General features: G+C 49.3%; 2 protein-coding genes across 5 annotated transcripts in view; one reads left to right on the forward strand and one right to left on the reverse strand.

Moving 5' to 3' along the window:
• Poc1a (POC1 centriolar protein A) overlaps positions 1–678 on the forward strand; it is a 71,347-nt gene extending 70,669 nt beyond the window's left edge. For all 4 annotated transcript variants that reach the window (XM_046431298.2, XM_046431293.2, XM_046431297.2 and 1 more), the window contains one exon: positions 451–678. In XM_046431298.2, the coding sequence (XP_046287254.1) occupies positions 451–549 (99 nt within the window). In that variant the 3' untranslated portion in view covers positions 550–678. The remainder of the gene's footprint in view (positions 1–450) is intronic.
• Glyctk (glycerate kinase) overlaps positions 1–19,384 on the reverse strand; it is a 264,580-nt gene that overhangs the window by 211,468 nt on the left and 33,728 nt on the right. The window lies entirely within an intron of this gene.

A 19,384-nucleotide genomic window follows, 5' to 3' on the forward strand; every position in this document is an offset into this window, starting at 1 on the left:
GAACTGATTTCCCAGCTTCTGTCCCCTGCCAGCCTTGGAGTACCCTCAGGTATAGAGGGAAAGGGCCTGCATCAGGACAGAAGTCAGGTGGAGTGCCTTCATTTGTGGGTGCAGTTCCTCATCTCTGGAATGGAAATGGTTGATGGTCTCTAATGGTATATGGACAAATCCTGTCCAGAGAAGGAAGCTGTCTAAATGCCAGGCCACCAGAACTGGGGATTCCTGACCCCTTAGTTGTCTTTTGTCATAGCCCAAGGCTGTGAGACCTGCCATCTGCTTCCCCTCCCTGCATTCTCCCCGTAACATCAAGGACCAACCATCCAGAGACAGAAGCAGTGCACATAAAGGCATCTGCCACCAGAGACGAGGGACAAGGAAGAACCCCACGCATTCTGGCATCAGGCTGGTGGCCCCTGAATCCCCTGAGTCTGTCCATTATTTATTTTGCAGACAGTGTCCATCCTGGAGCAGCGGTTGACATTGACCGAAGACAAGCTGAAGCAGTGTCTGGAGAACCAGCAGCTAATCATGCAGAGAGCAACACCATGATCAGGGGAGCAAGAATCAGGAGCTTGGTCGATTTGGGGGGTGGCAGGCCAGGGGTTTGTACTGCAGGACTTGGGTAATAAATAAAGGGATTCCGCTCTGTGGGAATCACGTCCTTACCGAGCCTAGGAATTGTGCAGTTCTGCCTTCTACCTTGCTATCTGCATCAGGAGGCTCTTCTGGCAGTGGGAGGCCCCAAGTGGGCAGGGCCCACAAGAAAATGCTTGAGTCTCACTGGCAGGACCACATTTAGTTTAACCTGAAGGAGCCACTTGATACTTCTGGTGTCTCTGAGTCCTAAGATTGTGGGCTGTCCCTCTGGAGAACCTTGCTTTTCACTCCATGACTTTCAGCCATGTGACTGGCTTTTCCCATTCCATCCATGACTTAGAATTTGACTGCTCAGCCAGACACTGTAACCCAGACTCAGGAGCCTGAGGCAGAAGGATTGCAAGTTCAAGGCCAGCCTGGGCAACTTAGCGAGACCCCGTCTCAAAATATAAAAAGGGCTGGGGATGTGGTAAAGTGCCACTGGGTTCAAGTTCTAGTACCAAAAAGAAAAGACGGCTCATTGGTTGGATGAACCAGGCCCGAAGCAGGCCCATCTGAGTCAAGTCTATTTAGGAACAAACTCTGTGGAATGGGGGTAATGGCTTTGCAATGACATTGATTTCTGTTCCACATATGTTCACTTGGGCCTGGTGGCTTCCTCCTCTCTCTGCTTGTGAGAACAAAGGAATCTGGAAATTAAAACTGACTTTATTGACTTGCTGAGGAATGGCTTGTTCTGGGTGAGACCTAGTTGGTCCTCCCATCCCCAGGGCCTTTAAGAGGGGAATGAAAATGGCAAAATGGGATGCCCCTGTCCTTTGAGTATTGCCTTTCGGCCCACAACACCCTTCTTTGCAGTACTGATGGAACAAGGGCCACCAGAACCCCCCACATGCCTCCCACCTTCCCCTGGCTGGCCCCCACTGGCTTCTGTTGGGACTGGGGGACTCAGGTACCCACCTTTCCATTTGTTCAGTAGGGTTTCCTTAGGCTCTTTCCTCTGCATCTGAGCTGGGAAGGCCAGGGCAAGTGCCTTCCCTATTACTACATGTCACTCATGCCTTCAGCCTTTTGCGTCTTGGGGCTCAGCCAGCCAGGGAGGTATTCATCCTCACACACCTGCCCTTCCTGGGCAGAGTGGGATCCAGTGTTAGATATTCCCAGAAGCTGGCAGAACCACGAGGTTAATGGGGTCCCAGCCTGAATGCCTAAAAACTTCTACTGACAAGGGGAACAGGCTGTGTTGACTTCTGATAAACAAAAATATGGCAGCTGCCTGCAACCTGCACTGGGTGAGGAGAGAGCAGGTCTCACACTCACGTATCCCCAGCTGTGTGACCTCAACATTGTATTCTAACTTCTCTGAGCTTCAGGCTTTTAATGTCTGAAGTGGTGGTGATGACACCCAGTCCTCTGGATGGTTGGTTACAAGGTATGTGCTGTACTTTACCCAGTGTAGAACAGGTGACCAAGGGAAGCCCATCGCTCCCCACCCCCACCAGTCCCGCTAGGATAACAAGGGGCTGCCAGCTCTGGAAATTGTGAGGCCTCTAGGGATCTGCCGATGTGTGAAAGAGCCTGACCTTACCTAAACTGGCAGGTGAGACTCTAAGCTGCCTTGGGAGGTAGTGAACTCTCCATTCCTGGAGACCTAAGGATAGCCTGGGTGACATGGGTCAACCTGCCCAGAGGGACCCAGCTTGTGGAACAAGCCTTTTCATCTTCCGTGCTCACTTTCCTGCCACTGACCCACCCTGGGGTACCTCTTGTGGCATCCAGACCTGGACTTGGAGCTACCAGCTATTGGGACTCTGATGTTTGAGCAGCCAGCCCAGAGCAAGGCCACCTCCAAAGACAGTTAGTAGTCCATGGCTGGGGCAATAGGACATGAGCAGGTCTCCTAAGACATTGTGTGGTAGTTCTCGCTCAGAGGCCAGACTGGTATTGCCATTTTCTGTCTTCATTTCACACCAGGATCAAGTTTGGAATCCTGCAGAAGAAAATGTAACTTAAGGAGATGGTCTGGGGGTAGTGGTGTGATATTTGCCTTGGTTACTTATTACCCATGGAAGCTCCAGTTATCAGATGTAAACAGGAGGGCACACCAAACACACACTATTTTTCTTGTAAGATGTTATTGACATGACCTAGGGCAGCCCTGGGACATCTTAGAATGCTGTGTTGTCTTGAATATAACAGAGACCTGCCAGGAGCCATCATCCACGCCTATAATCCTAGCAACTCTGGAGACAGAGGCAGGAGGATGAAAAGTTTGAGGCTAGCCTGGGCAACTCAGCAAGACCCTATCTCAAAAGAATTAAAAGGGCTGGGGATGTTACTCGGTGGTAAAGCACCCTGGGTTCAATCTTTACTACAAAAAAAAAAAAAAAAAAGACCTACCTCCTTCATGCTGTAGAGGGGCTAAGACTCTTGTTTAGGGTGAAGTTCTTCTCCTGAGTTTCTTTTCTTGCTCATGTGAGGCCTGACTCAAACTCAATGCTCTGAGTGAGAATCTGGGATCCCAGGTTATACTGGGGCTAGGGGGACCCCTTTTGGAGCCCTGACTACTGACACACTCCAAGCGCTGCCCAGTGGATCCCCTGGGGCTGGGACTGTGACAGACTCCTCCCCACCCCCTCACTGCCAAGCACAAAAGCAGCCCTTCCAGAGATCCAGATGCCTCGCCTCAGCCTTCATCTGTCCTAATGTTGGAGTTCGGTAACTGAACTCCCAGAAATTATGGTTCTCTCCCTCTCACCTCCCCTCTCCTTCCTCTTTCCTCTCCACTCCTTTCCCCTGCCTCCCTCTTTCTCCTTTTCTCTCTCTATCCTTCTCTTTCCTCTTAACCCCCATCCCCACTGCTCTGTCCCCTCCCTGTTCTCCCTCTGTTAGGAGGAGTTTGTTAGCCAGTGCATCTCAGTAGCAATTCTCAATTGCCCCTGCTTCGTATATTAATCTTCCCATGTGAAAGAAAAGAAGAGGTGTCTAGGGTTTACATTGTCGTCCCTTACCAACCCTTTGCCTGATTCTTGGGTTCCAGGGATGAACCTGCATTTCCCACTGAGGATGCAGAGGCAAGCAGACTACCAGATGGGCCTGGACAACAAGTCAGGCCACCCCCAGAAAGAAGCTGCTGAGCCCACCCCATACCGTGACAAGCCCTCCGCCCCTCATCCCTGAGTCACCATGCCCAGGAGCACCTAACTGACTGTGTCCAAAGGTCCCCACAGACCTGTGACTGCTTTTTCAGAGTCTCAGGTGGCACAAGCTGGTCTGCCCTGGGAACACTGCTAACTGCCCGCCCCCCAACCCAACTGTCCTGGGCCCTCTGTCCAGTGATGTGCTTGCCATAGCTTCAAGATTTCTCTGTGGGGTAAGAGTGGGTTTGTGACTCTTGACCCATTGCCAGAGCCCATCTCTGCCTCCCACTGGCTCCATGGCCTTGGAGGAGGTCCCTAAGGGTTCTGGAACTCTGTAAGATAATACCTGTCTCATTGGACACTCGGAGTGACTATGGTCAATGTGTGACTCTGTTACCCCACAACCAGGGCTCCATAAGTCAATGGTACAGGGGACTCAAGGTCCCAGAGTTGTCCTGGCTCAAATTGTACGTGGCTAGCATTGTCTTCTGATCCTGTGGCCCTGCTGTGGGTGTCCCCAGTGGTAGGAAGGAAGTTGGGCCCTCCCTTCTCCCCCCCCACCCCGAAGGTAAGCACTCTGAAACCACTTCTGCTGCCACTAAGGCCACCACTAGGACCAGCACAGGCTTGGGGGTGGATATTTGTGATTGCTTGGAATTCCGGAAACCCAGCCCGCTGAGCAAGCGAGAGCACGGTGAGTCACACTGGCTCTGCAGTCCCAGGTCCCAGCTCCCTCTCACTAACCTTGTCTTCCTGAATGACTTGCTAGAGATGGACCCCTGTTAGCTCCAGCCTTAATTGGTGTGTGGCCATTTAAGGGAGACCAGAAGCTGCCCAGGTTTCTCTCCTCCTCAGGTATCCCCATTCTTCTGCCTCATCCCCCCCTCTCCCCAGGGTGCTAAGAAGGGAACCCCACTGACTAAGGTAGCAGCGGCACCCCTGGTGCGCTTCCAGTGAGCACTGCCGCCCTGGCATGGGGCCTGTCCTAGTGTCTGGTAGGCTCCAGCCCACCCCACCCAGGCTGCCCTGCCACCATAGGCTCATTCTCTTGGCCACTTTGGGAGAGAGTTCCTGTCTCCCTGACCCACGAAGGCCCAGAATGTGGGTCCCTCACGACTGTACTAAGATGAGCCAGCCCAGAGTGCCTGCAGCAAAGCCATTAGGAAGTGCTCTGCGCCAGCCCCTCCTGCCAGGAGCTGCAAGTGGAGACACTCTCCCAAGAACCTATTTATAGAGCACAGCCAGGGAGGGGTTTTGCTTTAGGTTAGGCCACCTAGAGCCCGGCTGCCTGGAAGGCTGCTGGTTGCAGCAACCCCCGCCCCTGCCCACTCTGTCCTACCACCCATGAGAAATTGGGCGTGGGGAAGAGGAACCTCAGCAGAAGAGGAAGTGATGTCCTCCTACCGCTTCCCGTTCTCAGCCCTCTGCTTCTCTTTTAGACACAAGCACATGTTCCTGAAAGGAGGACTTTGTCATGTTTTGTGGGCCCTCCGTGGGTAGAGGCCTGGCCTGCAGGAGCCAGGGCCCATGCAGGGCAGTGTCACTCAGTCACACATACTAATACCACCCCTGTCCATCTTCACCCTAGCTGGCTGTGCATCTGGATTCAGTGTTGGAGTCAAGGTTGCCGTGAGATCCCCGAGTACCTGGAGCTCACGTTTACCCAGCCATGTTCCCTTGGCCTCAGTCAAGTCTGGGCCCTCCAGATGCCCTACTCAATTGGCCTCTTGCAGACTTCTGCTCTCCCCTGCTGAACTTAGCCTGGGACCTTGCTTTGACCTCATAGGTTTTTCTGGAACCATCTGGCTCCCTCAGAAACTCCTGTGGTGTGTACCCACCTCTTCACTGAGCTCCTCAAACTGTGAACCCAAACCAGAGCCACCCCAACCCTCAGGCCCAAGGTTGGGATGGGTGCTGGTTCTGAGCCTAGGCCCCAGAATCTTCTCATGACAACTGCTCCTAAATTTGTTCCTCGGAAGCCTCTGGAACTTGGAGCAGGACAAGAAATGCAATTAGCCTTCCTTGCCCCTCCAGGCAGTGGCACAACTGCGCCTGCTAACTGGAAACAGAAGGTCCTTTCTGTGGCACAGGCCCAGGCTGGCCTATGTCAGGGCTGCCATGGGACTCCTTGACCAGAGCTGTGAAGCTGACCTCTGCTTCTAAACTTACTCCTGGTCCTTGGATTGGGTCCAGCTCCCCAGGAATAGGGCCACAGCCTCACAGGAATGCCCATGGCCCTTTGAAAGTCTCCTGCTGGGGACAAATGGTTTGCTAGAGCCTCAGTTCCATAGACCACTCTGGTGGGGGATGGGAGCCTCAGGCTGGGGGTCTCTCCAGCCTTCCAAAGCATGAGCCTACCCACCTCTCAGGCACCCTGGAGTGAGCCCTTCAAGGAGCCAGGACCTACTGGGACAATGCCTGCTCACTCCCCACCTGGTCTCCAAATTTTGCCCTTGGCCCACCCATTGTTCTCAACACATCGGCCAGCATCTTCCAAAATACAAGCCCCCCAAATAATAAGTAATTAAAATAAAACTTGTAAGATAGCTTATGCCAGCCCTGCTCAACCCCTTTGAATGGTTCCTCAGCCTCCAAGGACACACCAAGTACTCACCATTGCTGAGGCCTACTCCTGATCCTGCCCCTCTCTACTCATCACCTACCCCCTTCCTCATTCCCCTCTAGCCACAGTGGCTTCCTCACTGTTACAGCTCCAGGGCCTTTGCACCTGCTATTTCTGCTGCCAGGAATACTGGAGTTTTCATCAGAGCCTCAACCTCCTCCTCTGAAGAATAAGAGCAGGAGTGGCCTCAGAGGACTATTGGAAGATTTGCTGAAGCAATTCACACAAAGCTCCAAGAGCTGGCTTTGTCCCTGCTGAGCTGTGATCCATGACCCAGGGAGGTAGAGAGGAATGGGTGCTGAAGAATTGGGTTTCTGGCATCATAAGCTAGACAGCCACTGGGCTTACATGACACTCAGTCAGTGCCCCTGGGAATGGGATCCACTGAGCCCCTTGGGCCCTCGGACTCCCCTCCCAATTGCCATTGGGTCTCTCTAATTGGACACTCACACCCAATTATGCCAGCATGGCTTCCAGCCACCAAGCCAAGCCAGGTGCCCCTGCCCTACCCCCTCACGGGTAGGAGAGTGGTGGCTAGTCCTTCCCACTTGCTGGTCCTCCTCACCTATCTGCTAACTGAGGGGCAAGGGCAGTGTCAGGGCTGGTGGCCTGCTGCACCATGGCCTCCCTGGAGTGGTGAGGGACAGCCAGCCTAGATTTGAAGGAGCATCTTACTGTTGGCTGGGGCTTTCTCCTGCCCCCATAGACCCTCCCACCTGGTTCTATCCTCTCAGGCCAAGCAGAGCCACAGATTTAGACTTAGTCTGAAGGAGAGGATTGAGCTTCTAATGGGCCTCATGCCACTCCCCAGCAGGCCACTGGCCTGGGGCCTCCTGCAGGGGCCTGTGAGCCAGGCAGCCGACCTGGTGGGGGTAGGCACCAGAACTTCTGGGGATAAAGTCTTCCCCTCCGCCTGCCTTCCCCCCCTCCTCCCACTCCCTTTGGTCCTCCACAAACACATGTTTCCAATCCCCTTTCAGGCCCCTCTCCCTCCCCAGCCCCTTCCCATTTCCTCTCTGAGGCATCCACTCACATGTGGAACTCATTAGGAGACCCTCAGGGCTCGTAACCCAACTCTGGCCTGGGCTTGGGGAGGGGGCCCTGTCCGCAGCCCCCATGCTGAGGCGAGGCAGCCCGCCCTTGTCTGGCCCCCGTCTGGCCCTGTGCAGCTTGGAGCTGGAGACCACAAGTTGCTGGTCATGGCCAAGAGTGGGGGATGCTGGTGGAGGGAAGCGTGGCCAGGAATCTCGCTCCTGCTCTCCAGCCTGCTCTCAGCGGGTGCCCGGCTCTGTGGTAGCTTCTGATTCCACAAGGGCAGCTGGACCCACCCGTGGAAAGCAGGTTTCAAGGCCCCTAAAGCAGGCCAGAGGAAGGATGAGGGGGTTCTGAGCAACTAACTCAGTGACCCTTAGCTTCCCACCTGAATAATGGGAAGGAAGGAGGTGATATGTGGAATAGCCACTGAACCACGAAAGGCCACCTTTTCCCCTGAAGACCTGGTCCCTTGGCTTGTCAATGGAGGTTATGCAAAAAAAAAAAAAAAAAAAAAAAAAAAACTAGTGCTGTGATCACCAGAGGTTGGGAAATGTGTGGATGAATCAGATCCTTTAGAAGGATCAGAAGTTAGCTACTTCCCTTGCAGGACTTGTCAGAGCCTTTTTTTTTGGCGGGGTGGGGGGGACCAGGAAGTGAATCCAGGGGCATTTAACCACTGACCACGTCCCCAGTCCTTTTTTGTATTTTATTTAGACAGGGTCTCACAGAGTTGTTTAGTGCCTTGCTAAGTTGCTGAGGCTGGCTCCGAATTCGAGATCCTCCTACCTTAGCCTCTGGAGCCACTGGGATCACAGGTGTGTGCCACCATATCAGGCCTGTCAGAGCCTTTAACATATTCCTATGTGGTGCAACTAGGATCCCAGACTTCACTGTTTCCAGACATGACCCTGTTTGTGAAGGTGAACCTGGTGGGCTTTGTGTTCTATTAAAGCCACTTTGGAAAATACTTTAGGAAAAGAGGTAAGGAAACAGAAGGGATGGGTCAAGGCCCTCTAATGGGAAGGACTTCCTGAGGATCTGAATAGGAGTTGCTAGCTGCCTCTGAGGAAAGGGTGGAATTTGGGGGGTGGTTTTTGTTGTTGTTTTGTTTTGTTTGAGACAGGATCTCACCAGTTGCCCAGGCTGACCTCAAACTTGTGTTCCTCCTGCCTTAGTCTCCCAAGTCTCTGGGATTTCAGGTGTGTGTGCCACCAAGGCCAGATAAAGCAGGAGCTCAGAAGGCGGCTGGTATGGCCAAGGCTAGAGGCAGGAAGGCACTCAAACCAGGCAGGACCCTGGTGATTCCAAGTCCTTTCCTACCCTGGTGTTTCCCTCTCATGAGAGGGCAGGCAGGTGGGTGGGCCTGTGTGGGCACCGAGGCAGAAGCTGGAGAGCAGGGCCTTCCCACGCAATGGGATTTGCACAGACAGGCCCAGGGTGTTGGGAGTGTCTGGGCTACCACCCCACTGCGACACCAGCCTAGGGACGGGGCAGCTACCAGCTCGGGGTTCAGAAGAACGTCCCTGTCTCTGCTCCCCTCCATGTTGGGACCAGCCTCTGCCCAGAGCCCACTCTGTCCACACTCCCAGCACAGTTGCTCCTAGGCCCCCCTAGCCCTCTGCTCCAGGAGGCCTTCCCATGGGGTCCTTGCTACCCTGGTCCCTCTCCCCTGTCTGGGCACAAGGAGAGGGCAGCTGAGTTAGCCCTTCCCACAGCACATTTGCTCCTGCCTCACAACAGTCTTGCCTTGAATCTGTACCTCCATTTAAAAAAAAAAAAAATGTAGTTGTAAATGGACAAAGTGGCTTTATTGTATTTGTTTTTTTGTTTTTATGTTCTGCTGAGGATCAAACCCAGTGCCTCATGCATGCTAGGCGAGCACTCTACCACTGAGCTACAGCCCCAGCCCCTGTACCTCCATTTTTATACAGAAAAGAAAAAAAACAATGAGGCTTGAAGAGGAGAGGTTAGTAGTGGAGTTGGGATTGGAGCCAGGTGTCTTGGCCAGACTCCCCAGTGTCCACCAACCCCACTTCCCCTGCCTTGTCCAAACACACATCGCACATTCCCTTCTTGGTCATCTAAGAGCCACCTAAGACTGTCTTGCTCTGATCAACACAACACCTTATCTGGACAAGTGGACCAGGCCAAGGCCACTCCTGCCACCTGTAGTGCATGGGGGTATTCAGGCTTAGTGCCCAGCCCCGTAGGCTACTTTCCTTTGACAGTTCCATTGTGCAGCATGCCTGGCTATCCCCTGAGAGTTAGAGTAGGTGGAAGGTGTTATCCCACTTGACAGAGAGATTGAAGTCCAAGGGCTGGACTATCACCAGGGGCCACCCAAGTCTATAGCAGGCAGCATAACTGAGTCTTCCCCAGCTCCCTGGGGACTTCCTGTAGCCCTTGGGAGCTCTATGTCTGGGTAGAGCCTGGGGCCTGGGGAATCCAGCCACTCCTCATCCCGAGTTCTTGGGCTGGGCCTGGTGGTTCTGAAGTGGCTGATGCTTTCAGGCCTCTGAAATAGCCAAAGGCCTTTCCACAGCCCTGGCCCTGACTGGCCCTGGGCTGAGGCAGAAGCTCATCCTGTCTGGGGAATAGGGGTTAGAGCAGTGCTGCCTTCTGATGGGACACTGTGTGAGCCATAGTGAGGATCAAGGGGGGGGTACAAGGGACCCCTAGGAGAGGTGACCCCTTGTCCACCCTGTCCTCATGGCAGAGGGCCCCACTAGGAGCCCTCACAGAGAGTTCCTACCCCATCTCTAGTCTTTGTAGGAGGGAAGTCTTGTAAGTCTCGGGGCATGTGCCCCTGTGGTGGGAATAAAGCTGAGTAGAGCCAGCCAGAAAGGGGAGTCCCCAGACTCCTTCTTGGTGCTGCCCACATCCACCTCTAGGCAGGCAGCCAGACAGTTAAGTCCATGTTGGACGGCACCAGGTGTGAAAACCAAGAGAGGGCTGGGCTCTGAGGCCTCAAGTCAGCAACCCTAGGCCTGGGCCTGGCCAGCCGGTTCCCAGGCCATTTCCCCAGTCTCATCATGGTCACTGTCATCGTCACCATCAATGGCTTATAGGAGTGATTCCTGAAAAACAGGGCTGCGTAGGCTGGCAGGGAGGGGACCAGACAGGCCCAGGCGGGGCAGATGCTAATGAGGCAATTAGGCCTAGCAGCTACAGAGAGACCTGCCCACCAGAGGCGGCCCAGCCCAAGCCCCTGGCACATCCGCCTGCCAGGTGTCCTGGGAATTCCTGGCCTGCTCCACCCTCCCAGCCTCAAAGGTTGGACTGGCTTCATGCCTCCAAAAACCAGAGGCAGGTTTGGCAAAGATAGAACCAGGGCACCATGACTCCATGACTACTCTTTATCTTTGCTTGGACTGAGAATGCCTGCCTGGGATGACCTCCTGCCCTGCCCCTCAGCCCCGTCAAACCATCCGGGTTCCAAGCCCTTCCTGGAAGTGGTGGCCTTAGAAGGATCAGAAGCTTGAGGCAGGAGGCCAAGTGTGACACTGTCGCCAAGTGGGCAGGCAACTAAAGATCCTTGCTTCCCCAAAGCCTTGGCTTCCATCCATCAGAGCCCCAGGTGGGCTCACAGGGTGCTACCCATGGTCCTGGAGCATCATGTGAGAGGAGCTCAGCCCATAGCTAAGATGCTGGGATTCTAATGAAGGGGATGCAAGAAGCAAGGGCAGGAAATCCAACCTACCTGGGCTTACCTGAGTCCTTCCCCACAGCTCTCCTTTGTCAGCCTCTGAGGCCCCGGGAAATCTGAAGCAGCCTGCCTGGTTCATCTGGGGTTTTGAGTGGCTTCTCTTGGCTTTCTAGGGATGACCTCAGTGTCAGCAGATGTGCATCCGGCTGAGTCAGAGCCCCCTACCAAGCCCAGCTCTTCTTCCAGGCTTGAGCGATTGGACTAAAACCATGGCTTGGGACCCAGGGCCCCCTTTGGTGTGGGGTTGTAGCTCAGCCTATGGGGGAAGGGTTAGCTACACGTAGCAGGGAGGGAGAGACTCTGACACAGGGACTTGAGGTACCATCTGAGATCAGGGATGAGGCCCCACATGACAAGAGCAGGGGCCCATTCCTTCCTAGCAAGGAGATTTCTGGTTCCAGGACTCTCACTGAGTGACTCTGGGCAGGTCAGGCAGGATATGCTGAGGCCTAAGTAGGGCATGGAAGTGAGAGGTTTCTGGAATCATCCCATGACAGTGGAAAATCAAACATATTTTAAGTCACTGATGACGAGGCAGAGGATTCTCAAAATACACTGGGGTTCTTACGCTGGCCCAGGCCCTTCCCAGGTACCCACTCTGGCCCCAGGAAATAGGTGGGTCTGGCACGGAGGATAAAAAGACAGTCAAAGGAAACAGCAGTCAGAGGAAAGTTCTAGCAGAGGGACCAATGAGTGAGGACCTCTGAGGGCAAAGAACCTGCAAAAGAAGCAAGATGGATATTGTCAGAGCCTGGGCTGGGGGTATGAGGGAGAGTGGAGAGTAGATGAGACTATAGGACCCCAGAGGGAAGGAGGAAAGGGGAGGAGAGGGTCAGGGTAGGTCCCCAAGGGATATACTGACCATGGAGTAGGGCCTGCATGCTACACTAGAGACAGTGGTAGGCTTTGGAGCAAGGGAAGACCAGGGTAGCAGAAAGGTCAGAGGGAACATGATTTGAGACAGTCAGGTGTGCACCTGCCCAATAAGCCCATGGGGGCCCGGGTGTGGGAAGTCCTAGCTGGGAGCCCCAGGCAGGCCTCCACCCTCCCTCAGACAGCCCTTCCCACTTGCCTGTGTTTATGTGTTTCCTTCCCATCACCTGGGCCACCGGTGGGCAAGTGAGTAACTGGCTGGGCCTCAAGCCAGGCCCTTCGGCAAGACACTTCCCTTCCTGGGCCTCAGCTTTCCCATCTGCAGAACGGTCAGACAAGCCCTGCTCTGTTCAGCCCACGGGGGCAACTAGGTGGATGCAGGGCTAAGTATGTAAAAGCACAGCCTATATTGGAGTAAGGAAAACAGGTTTGGCTCTTCTGCAGGCCCTCTTAACACCATTTCCGAGTCACCTCTATGCAGAGCTTAGAATGCCCACTTGCCCAGGCTGACCAGCCCAGCAGCTCTTATCACTTTTAGGGATACCTAGAAGAACATGGAATGGCAGGCTAGGTGAGGCCACAGGAGAGGCCTGGCCAGGGCTCTGGTTGACCTTGGAGAGTTCAGATTCCAATGATGAAAGGGAACTTCACTAGGTAAAGTCACAGAGGTGAGGCCCAAGGCCCTATCCCAGACCCCAGTGAACTGAACTGCCCTTAAATGGGTAGAGACCAGCCAGGGGATGGCTCAGAAAGAAAAAGTGCTGCACTTGACTGATAATGTCTGCCAGGGTCAAAGCATAGAAGTGAAGGGTAATGGAAAAATAATATGCCTACAAGACAGATCCCCACAAAAAAACATAGGGACAATGTGACTTGGGAGGAGGAAGGAGAAATTAGCCAAATAGTAAACCTCTCCCAGTACATCCCTTCCCAGTAACCGTGGGCCCTAGGGAAAAAGAAAACTTTCATCTCTTCCTGGGTTCATCCCCAGCATCTCCACCAAAACCAAATATTCACCTCTTCCCCACCCCAGTGGCTCCTGAAGGGAGGAGGCAAATACTGAAACTCTGGGCCGTAGACTTTTACCCTTTCCCACTGCAGATGAGCCCTGGAGGGAGAAAAGCAAATAGTGAAGCTCTAGGTAACAGTGGGCCCAAAGGAAGGAAGACAAGCAGTGAACACCAAGTTGTGAGCTTTCCCAGTGACAGTGAGTTCCAAGCTTTTACAACTGCCTTGCTGAGTTAGAATTTTAACCTGCACAACCAGGTCCCTGACTGTCCAAATGGCACGTCTGCAGTCTCCAATGATTAATTCACCTTCATTGTAAACTATAAAACCCAGACTCCTTCTGTAACCTGGGGGCCATTTCCATACCCAGAAAATGAGCCCTCCCGTGCTTGCTGGCTTGACTTCGCTGCAGAATGAAGGAGAGCCTGCTGATGGCAGTTTGCTTCCTGTCTCTTGCCTCCATCATTTGTGAGTTTACTAGGATCAGGAGCAAGATGAAATAATTAAACCTTCCCCATCACCCTTCCCATTCCCCTACAGTTAAGTTAAATGACCAATGGGGACCTAGGAAGTGACCATTGAAATGTCGGCACCCCCAAGGATCTCTGAGGTTGGGGGAACTCCCAACCACAGCTCATGCAGCTACAGCTGAATCCCTAGACTGACGGCTCCCCTCACCTCCCTCCCCACCCTACAGAAAGTGACCCTCCATACCCTCAGAGTCCACTTTGGCTGAACAGCTGTCAATATGCCACCCATAACCCACCCCAACCCTGGGGTAGGTTTTTGTGGCTTTATGCTATGTGGACAAAACAAGAATTTGTGTTGAATCCTTCACTGGTGCTGAAGGCATCCTCTTTCTGACCCCCTTCTCACACTCTTGCCATCCACTCCCCAATCCCTCCCTTTCCCTATGCCCTGCAAATCTCCAGATCGGAGACTTCTTTGCCATTTTGTTCCTGCATCCAACACCAGCCTTAAGTTCTCTAGAGAGGTAGGATTCATCTATCTGGTCTCTAGCAGATAGGTACCCTGCCCTGAGACCCTGCCTTTTGGACTGCAGGTGCCCCTCTACCATTGAAATTGGGGTGAAGACGTTTCCCCATTTTCTGGTGGGAATGTCCAGCTTGGTATCGGAAAGAATCCAAGGGACACTTTGGTTTCCATCCAACACCTGTCATACCTCCCCACATGGGAATCAATCAGTCAGTTCCACAGGACTCCCCTTTGGGTTGTCTCATTAGTAATTTCAAGACCCTTTACTCCCAAAGTGACCTCAAAATCAAATGCCTCATTAGGCTCAGCACTCAAATTTGGCCACAGTACAAATTAGATTTTAAGGGCACAAACCAGCACCCTTGGCCCAAGTATGTAACTCTTGATAAAGAAATTCTCTGGCCTTTAGGTTTCAGCCATCTATAGCCCTAAAAAAGCCCCTACTGCTAATGGTCTCACCAGACCCTCTAATATACCTGCTGGGTCCTGTTTCTGATATGGAGAGAGTGGACACTGGGCAAAACTTATCATAACCCAAGACCCCCCACCAATCCCTATCCCAACTATGGACAATGGGGACACTGGAAGGTGAACTGTTCCTAGGGAAAAACCCCCTCCTAGAAAGGTGGAGTCTCCGCAGACTCACTGCCCAATGGGCCACACCTCTGAAGGTCTTTAAACCTCCACACCAGTACCTGGAGTGGATGCCCCTCCCCTCGGTGCAGCCACCAATTCATCCAAGGAGCCCCAAGTTACAGGGGTGGTGAATGGCCAAGCAGCTGGCAAATATTCCCCTTTATATATACCCCTAGATTTTAAGGGTACAACTAGCTAGTAAACTAACTTAAAATAATTATCAAAAAGTTAATTAGTATCCCCCATTCTGAGTAAATCCCATAGTTATGTAAAAAGGAGACTTATTTCAAGCCCCTACCCTCAACTTACCTACGGAGCAAAAATTTAACCTGTTTATCACTGAGAGAGAAAAATAAACCTAACCAGCCCAACATCAGTGACGTGTCTCATTAAGGGGCATGACATGGCAGCCTCATTCCTCAAAAGTAATGGAAGATAATGTTTCATAATTTTCTGCATCCAAACCTGGCCTGATTACCAATTGTGGGGGGGGAGGACATGGGTTTAAAAGCCCTAGGCAGCAATTTCCCTAGCCAGGCAGTGTGGAAACTTGCATTGGAATGCAAATGACAAGCTCAGGAGAAGACCCTAGACTAAAGAAAAAAAAGTGTCCTTTACTTGTTCCTGGCTGCAACACAGAAGAAGAATGATTTCAGGGCGATCTCTCTCTCTCTCTCTCTCTCTCTCTCTCTCATGCTACTTTACTCAAATAATTAACAACTATATCATTTTTTTCTCCTAGAACTCTTTTTTTTTAAAATCTATATTTTTTGAGCTCATGATTTTGATCTGGTGCTCCTAGGTTAATGTGTTTTTCTGATCAAATATCTTACCTAACTATAAAGGGTTTTTACTTGTTTGTTCTGTATTGCACTGTCTGCATGTGTTTGTGTGTTGAAATTGTCATATAGATGAATGAGCGTTCATGAATTAAAATTTTTAAAAAAAGGATCCAAGTACCTTTAATTCATGTGGTTTGAAAGATTCAGTTTACATTGGGTACCCAGATGACAAAGTAAATCTATAAATCCATTATTTCTAGGATTTTTCTTCAACAAGGAAGAGGTGCATGCTGTTCAATACACTTGTCTGATACCTTAAGTCTTAGAATTAATAAGTAAATTGAGATATATGAGATTAATCTTCATAAACGTGTTTGTTAAAAGCATCTGATTAATTTGTAAAGTTAAAAATGCTAACTATTAAGGAGCTGGTGGCTCAGAGGTAGATCCTTGGGCACTGGGTTCGATCCTCAGCACCACATAAAAATAAAGAAAGAAAGAAAGATATTGTGTCCTCTTATAACTAAAAACAAGTATAAAAAAATGCTGTTAAATATAACATCAAGTACTCTTAGCTTCTTGAATTCCATAGGATGATATACTTGAACATTGTTTATGTTTTAATAATTTGGTAAACAGACATAATTCTATGTGCAAGGGGTCCAAAAATTTTAACTGTGTTTTAATTAGAGTGCTGTAAATAACATAAAGTATTTCTTCTTATTAAAATGGAGTAATTTGCCTAAATTTAGAAATTTCATAAAGGTTGTTTCAGATTGTGAACAAAAAGAGGGGTCAAGAGATAGGAAAGAGAAATTAGAAAGTATTAGGTATGGAAATATATTTAGTAGAAGGTAAAATAAAATGTTTCTGGGGGCTGGGGCTGTAGCTCAGTCGTTGAGCACTTGCCTTGCATGTGTGAGGCACTGGGTTCCATCCTCAGCACCACATAAAAAAAGATGTTGTGTTCATCACTAAAAATAAATAATATTTAAGGCTGGAGTTGTAGCTCAGTGGTAGAGCACTTGCCTTCAATTCTCAGTATCACATATAAATAAATGAATAAAATAAAGGTCCATCAATAACTAAAAAATTTTTGAAAAAATAATAATAATATTTTTAAAAATGGTATTCAAAAAAAAGAAAATGTTTCTGGGTAAGAAAGTTTTTGTGTGATGAAATAAACAACATGAAGGTCTAAGTAAGTGATAAGAAAGTCTATATAAATAAAGGGCAAATTTCAACAAGTTTGTGTGTGACTCAATTGGTTATATGTATATGGAATAATCAGTTAAAGCTATTTAATTTTTTTCCTTAAAGTCAAACACTAATGTACTGATATAAACCCCAAGTTTAATCTATGTTGTAAACTGACAAGAATTTCTTAAAACATTAATTTACTCTTAACATGGTGTTTATTAAATTTTATTCTTTAAAGTGACTTGTCTTGGAGGAATTGGGATCTGTGCAACACTGGTTGGTTACACAGCAACAAACGTTATTTTCGAGTCCTATACTACATTACAAAGTCTAAACTTTCCTTTAAAAGCTAAACTTGGTTAATATAAAACACCAGTATAGCATACTAAATGTGTACACATCTTCCAGGTATACAAGTCTTTAAAGCAGGAAATTTAAAAGAACATTTTTATCACACTGATGTTCTCCAAACTAAAGTTGTCTGTAATGGTAATTTTAAACTTACAAGATAGCGAATTTACTTATATCAGTCAATGTTCTGTAACTGGACCTGAACCTTAAGTTACCCTTTATACTGGGATAAAAATTTAAATGTATTTCTAAAAGATAACAAGAACCTAATCTGTTTAAAGGTTAATATTTGAAACATGAAAGCATTTTACCACTTTTCCATACAAAAGGAAAGTTAAAAGCTCTCTCAGCCTTTCTTTGATTCATGTTTTAAATATAATGTTATGTTGTGTTAGCTAAAGTTCATATAGATTCAGGAAACAATATATACAAACTTTGTAAAATGACATTTAAGAGGGGCTGGGGTTGGAGCTCAGTGGTAGAGCGCTTGCCAGCATGTATAAGGCACTGGGTTCAATTCTCAGCGCCTCATATAAATAAACAAAATAAAGGTCCACTGACAACTGAAAAAAGAAAGACATTTAGGAAAAAGGCAAAGATCAACTTCAGAAGTAGAACACTTTACCTAAGATTTGTGAAGAGCCCCACCTTACCTGAGATAAGGCTCTGTCTCCCACCTCACTGCATATTAGAATGACTCCAAAATAGGCTAGACCACAGCTTACTTAAAGTTGTATTCAAGGGACTGAGGCTGTGGCTCAGCAGTAGAGTGCTTGTGTGAGGCACTGGGTTTGATCCTCAGCACCATATAAAAATAAAATAAAGCTTATTGTGTACACCTACAAATAAAAAAAATATATTTTTTTAAAAAAGTTGTATTCAAAAAACTGATTTTTCTTGTAAAGATTACTGTGATCTCAAACAGAGGATATAATGTATAACTCAGCCAAAATTCAAGACAGCTATTACACAAGCAGAATATGTTTTTACTCTTGCTAATTTCATTTTGTATTTTCCTTGTAAACTCTATAACTTTGCCTGTTAATGTTTTGCAGAGGTACTAATTCAAGAACACACAACCTGGGTGAATTTGAGCCATCACCAACAGGACAGATAGGATATAAGCTCACTTCCAGTACTAACACAGACCCCAATTGAATAAGTGGGATAAATAAGTGACTGTAAGGTTATAGACATTAGAGTCAAAGCCCAGTACTCTTACTGGTGAGACTGGCTTGCTAGATGTTTAAGATCAAGGCTTAAAGGTTAAGTTTAAAACAAAAGGGCAAGTTAAAAGCAATATTTGGCTCTTGCCCTCTGAGTCAGCCTAAACCCAGGGAATGAGAGCACTTCTCTGAGGAGCTTTGCAATTCTGGGTCACATGATCTCATGATCAGAGAGATTAATGAGACCACCAAAGAACAGAGAGCCTATCAGTGCACCTGCTGCAAAGAGGAGGATCATTGGAGAAGGGAGACATTCCTGATGCTTCCAAGGAAGCCACCTCATCAATGAGACCCTATCTAGCAGATGATACTAAAAGAGCTAAGAAGCTGCTCTCAAGTTCCCCAAGAATGACCCCTGTGGGAACTCAGCTGACTCTTTTCTCCTTCTCCTTCTCCTTTTGTACTGGGAATTGAATTCAGGGGCAATCAACCACTGAGCCACATCTCCAGCCATATTTTCTATTTTATTTAGAGAGGAGGTTGTCACTGAGTTGCTTAGTAGCTTGCCGTTGCTGAGGCTGACTTTGAACTTGCAATCCTTCTACCTTAGCCTCCAGAGCTGCTGGGATCACAGGCATGTGCCACTGTGCCCAGCCTCAGCTGACTCTTAACAGCAGATAGGAACAAGGTCAATTTGACCAGCTTGGTCGTGAACAACTAGCAAAAAGTTATAACCAAAATACAGCCACACCTGGGCATTTAAAAAGAGTTCTTTTAATGAAACTTAAGACCTACACTTGTGTCAGTGCCACAGCCCTGATGCCCCCTGAATTCTGAGGCTTTTTTCCTTTGCGAGACTCATAATTACTCCTGCCTACCAAAATTAAGCTGGCCTCTGAACATTAATCTTCCTTACTCCTCAAACTGACATTTTACCTCACAACCAAAGTCTACTCATTCTAATAACAGCACACACAGACATAGAAGAGTCCCCCAATTATTCCCTTACTCATAGGACTAAAAACATCCACTGGGATTAACATAGGAGCAAGGGGGATTAGGAACCTCTATTCACTATAAAAATAGTCACTACAGGTTATTGCAGATGTCCAACAGGTCACCAATTTAGTACTGACTTCACAAATTAATTGGACTCCTTGGCATCTGCCATCCCGCAAAACCAATCAGGGAAGAATGCTGTTTCTATGTAAACCTATCGGGAGTGGTAAGAGACAAGGTTAAATGGCTCCAGGACCACCTGGAACATGGAA

Source organism: Marmota monax, unplaced genomic scaffold (assembly GCF_021218885.2).
Source record: "Marmota monax isolate L192 unplaced genomic scaffold, Marmota_monax_Labrador192_F-V1.1 WCK01_AAM20220418_F8-fsc00022, whole genome shotgun sequence".
Lineage (NCBI taxonomy): Eukaryota > Metazoa > Chordata > Mammalia > Rodentia > Sciuridae > Marmota > Marmota monax.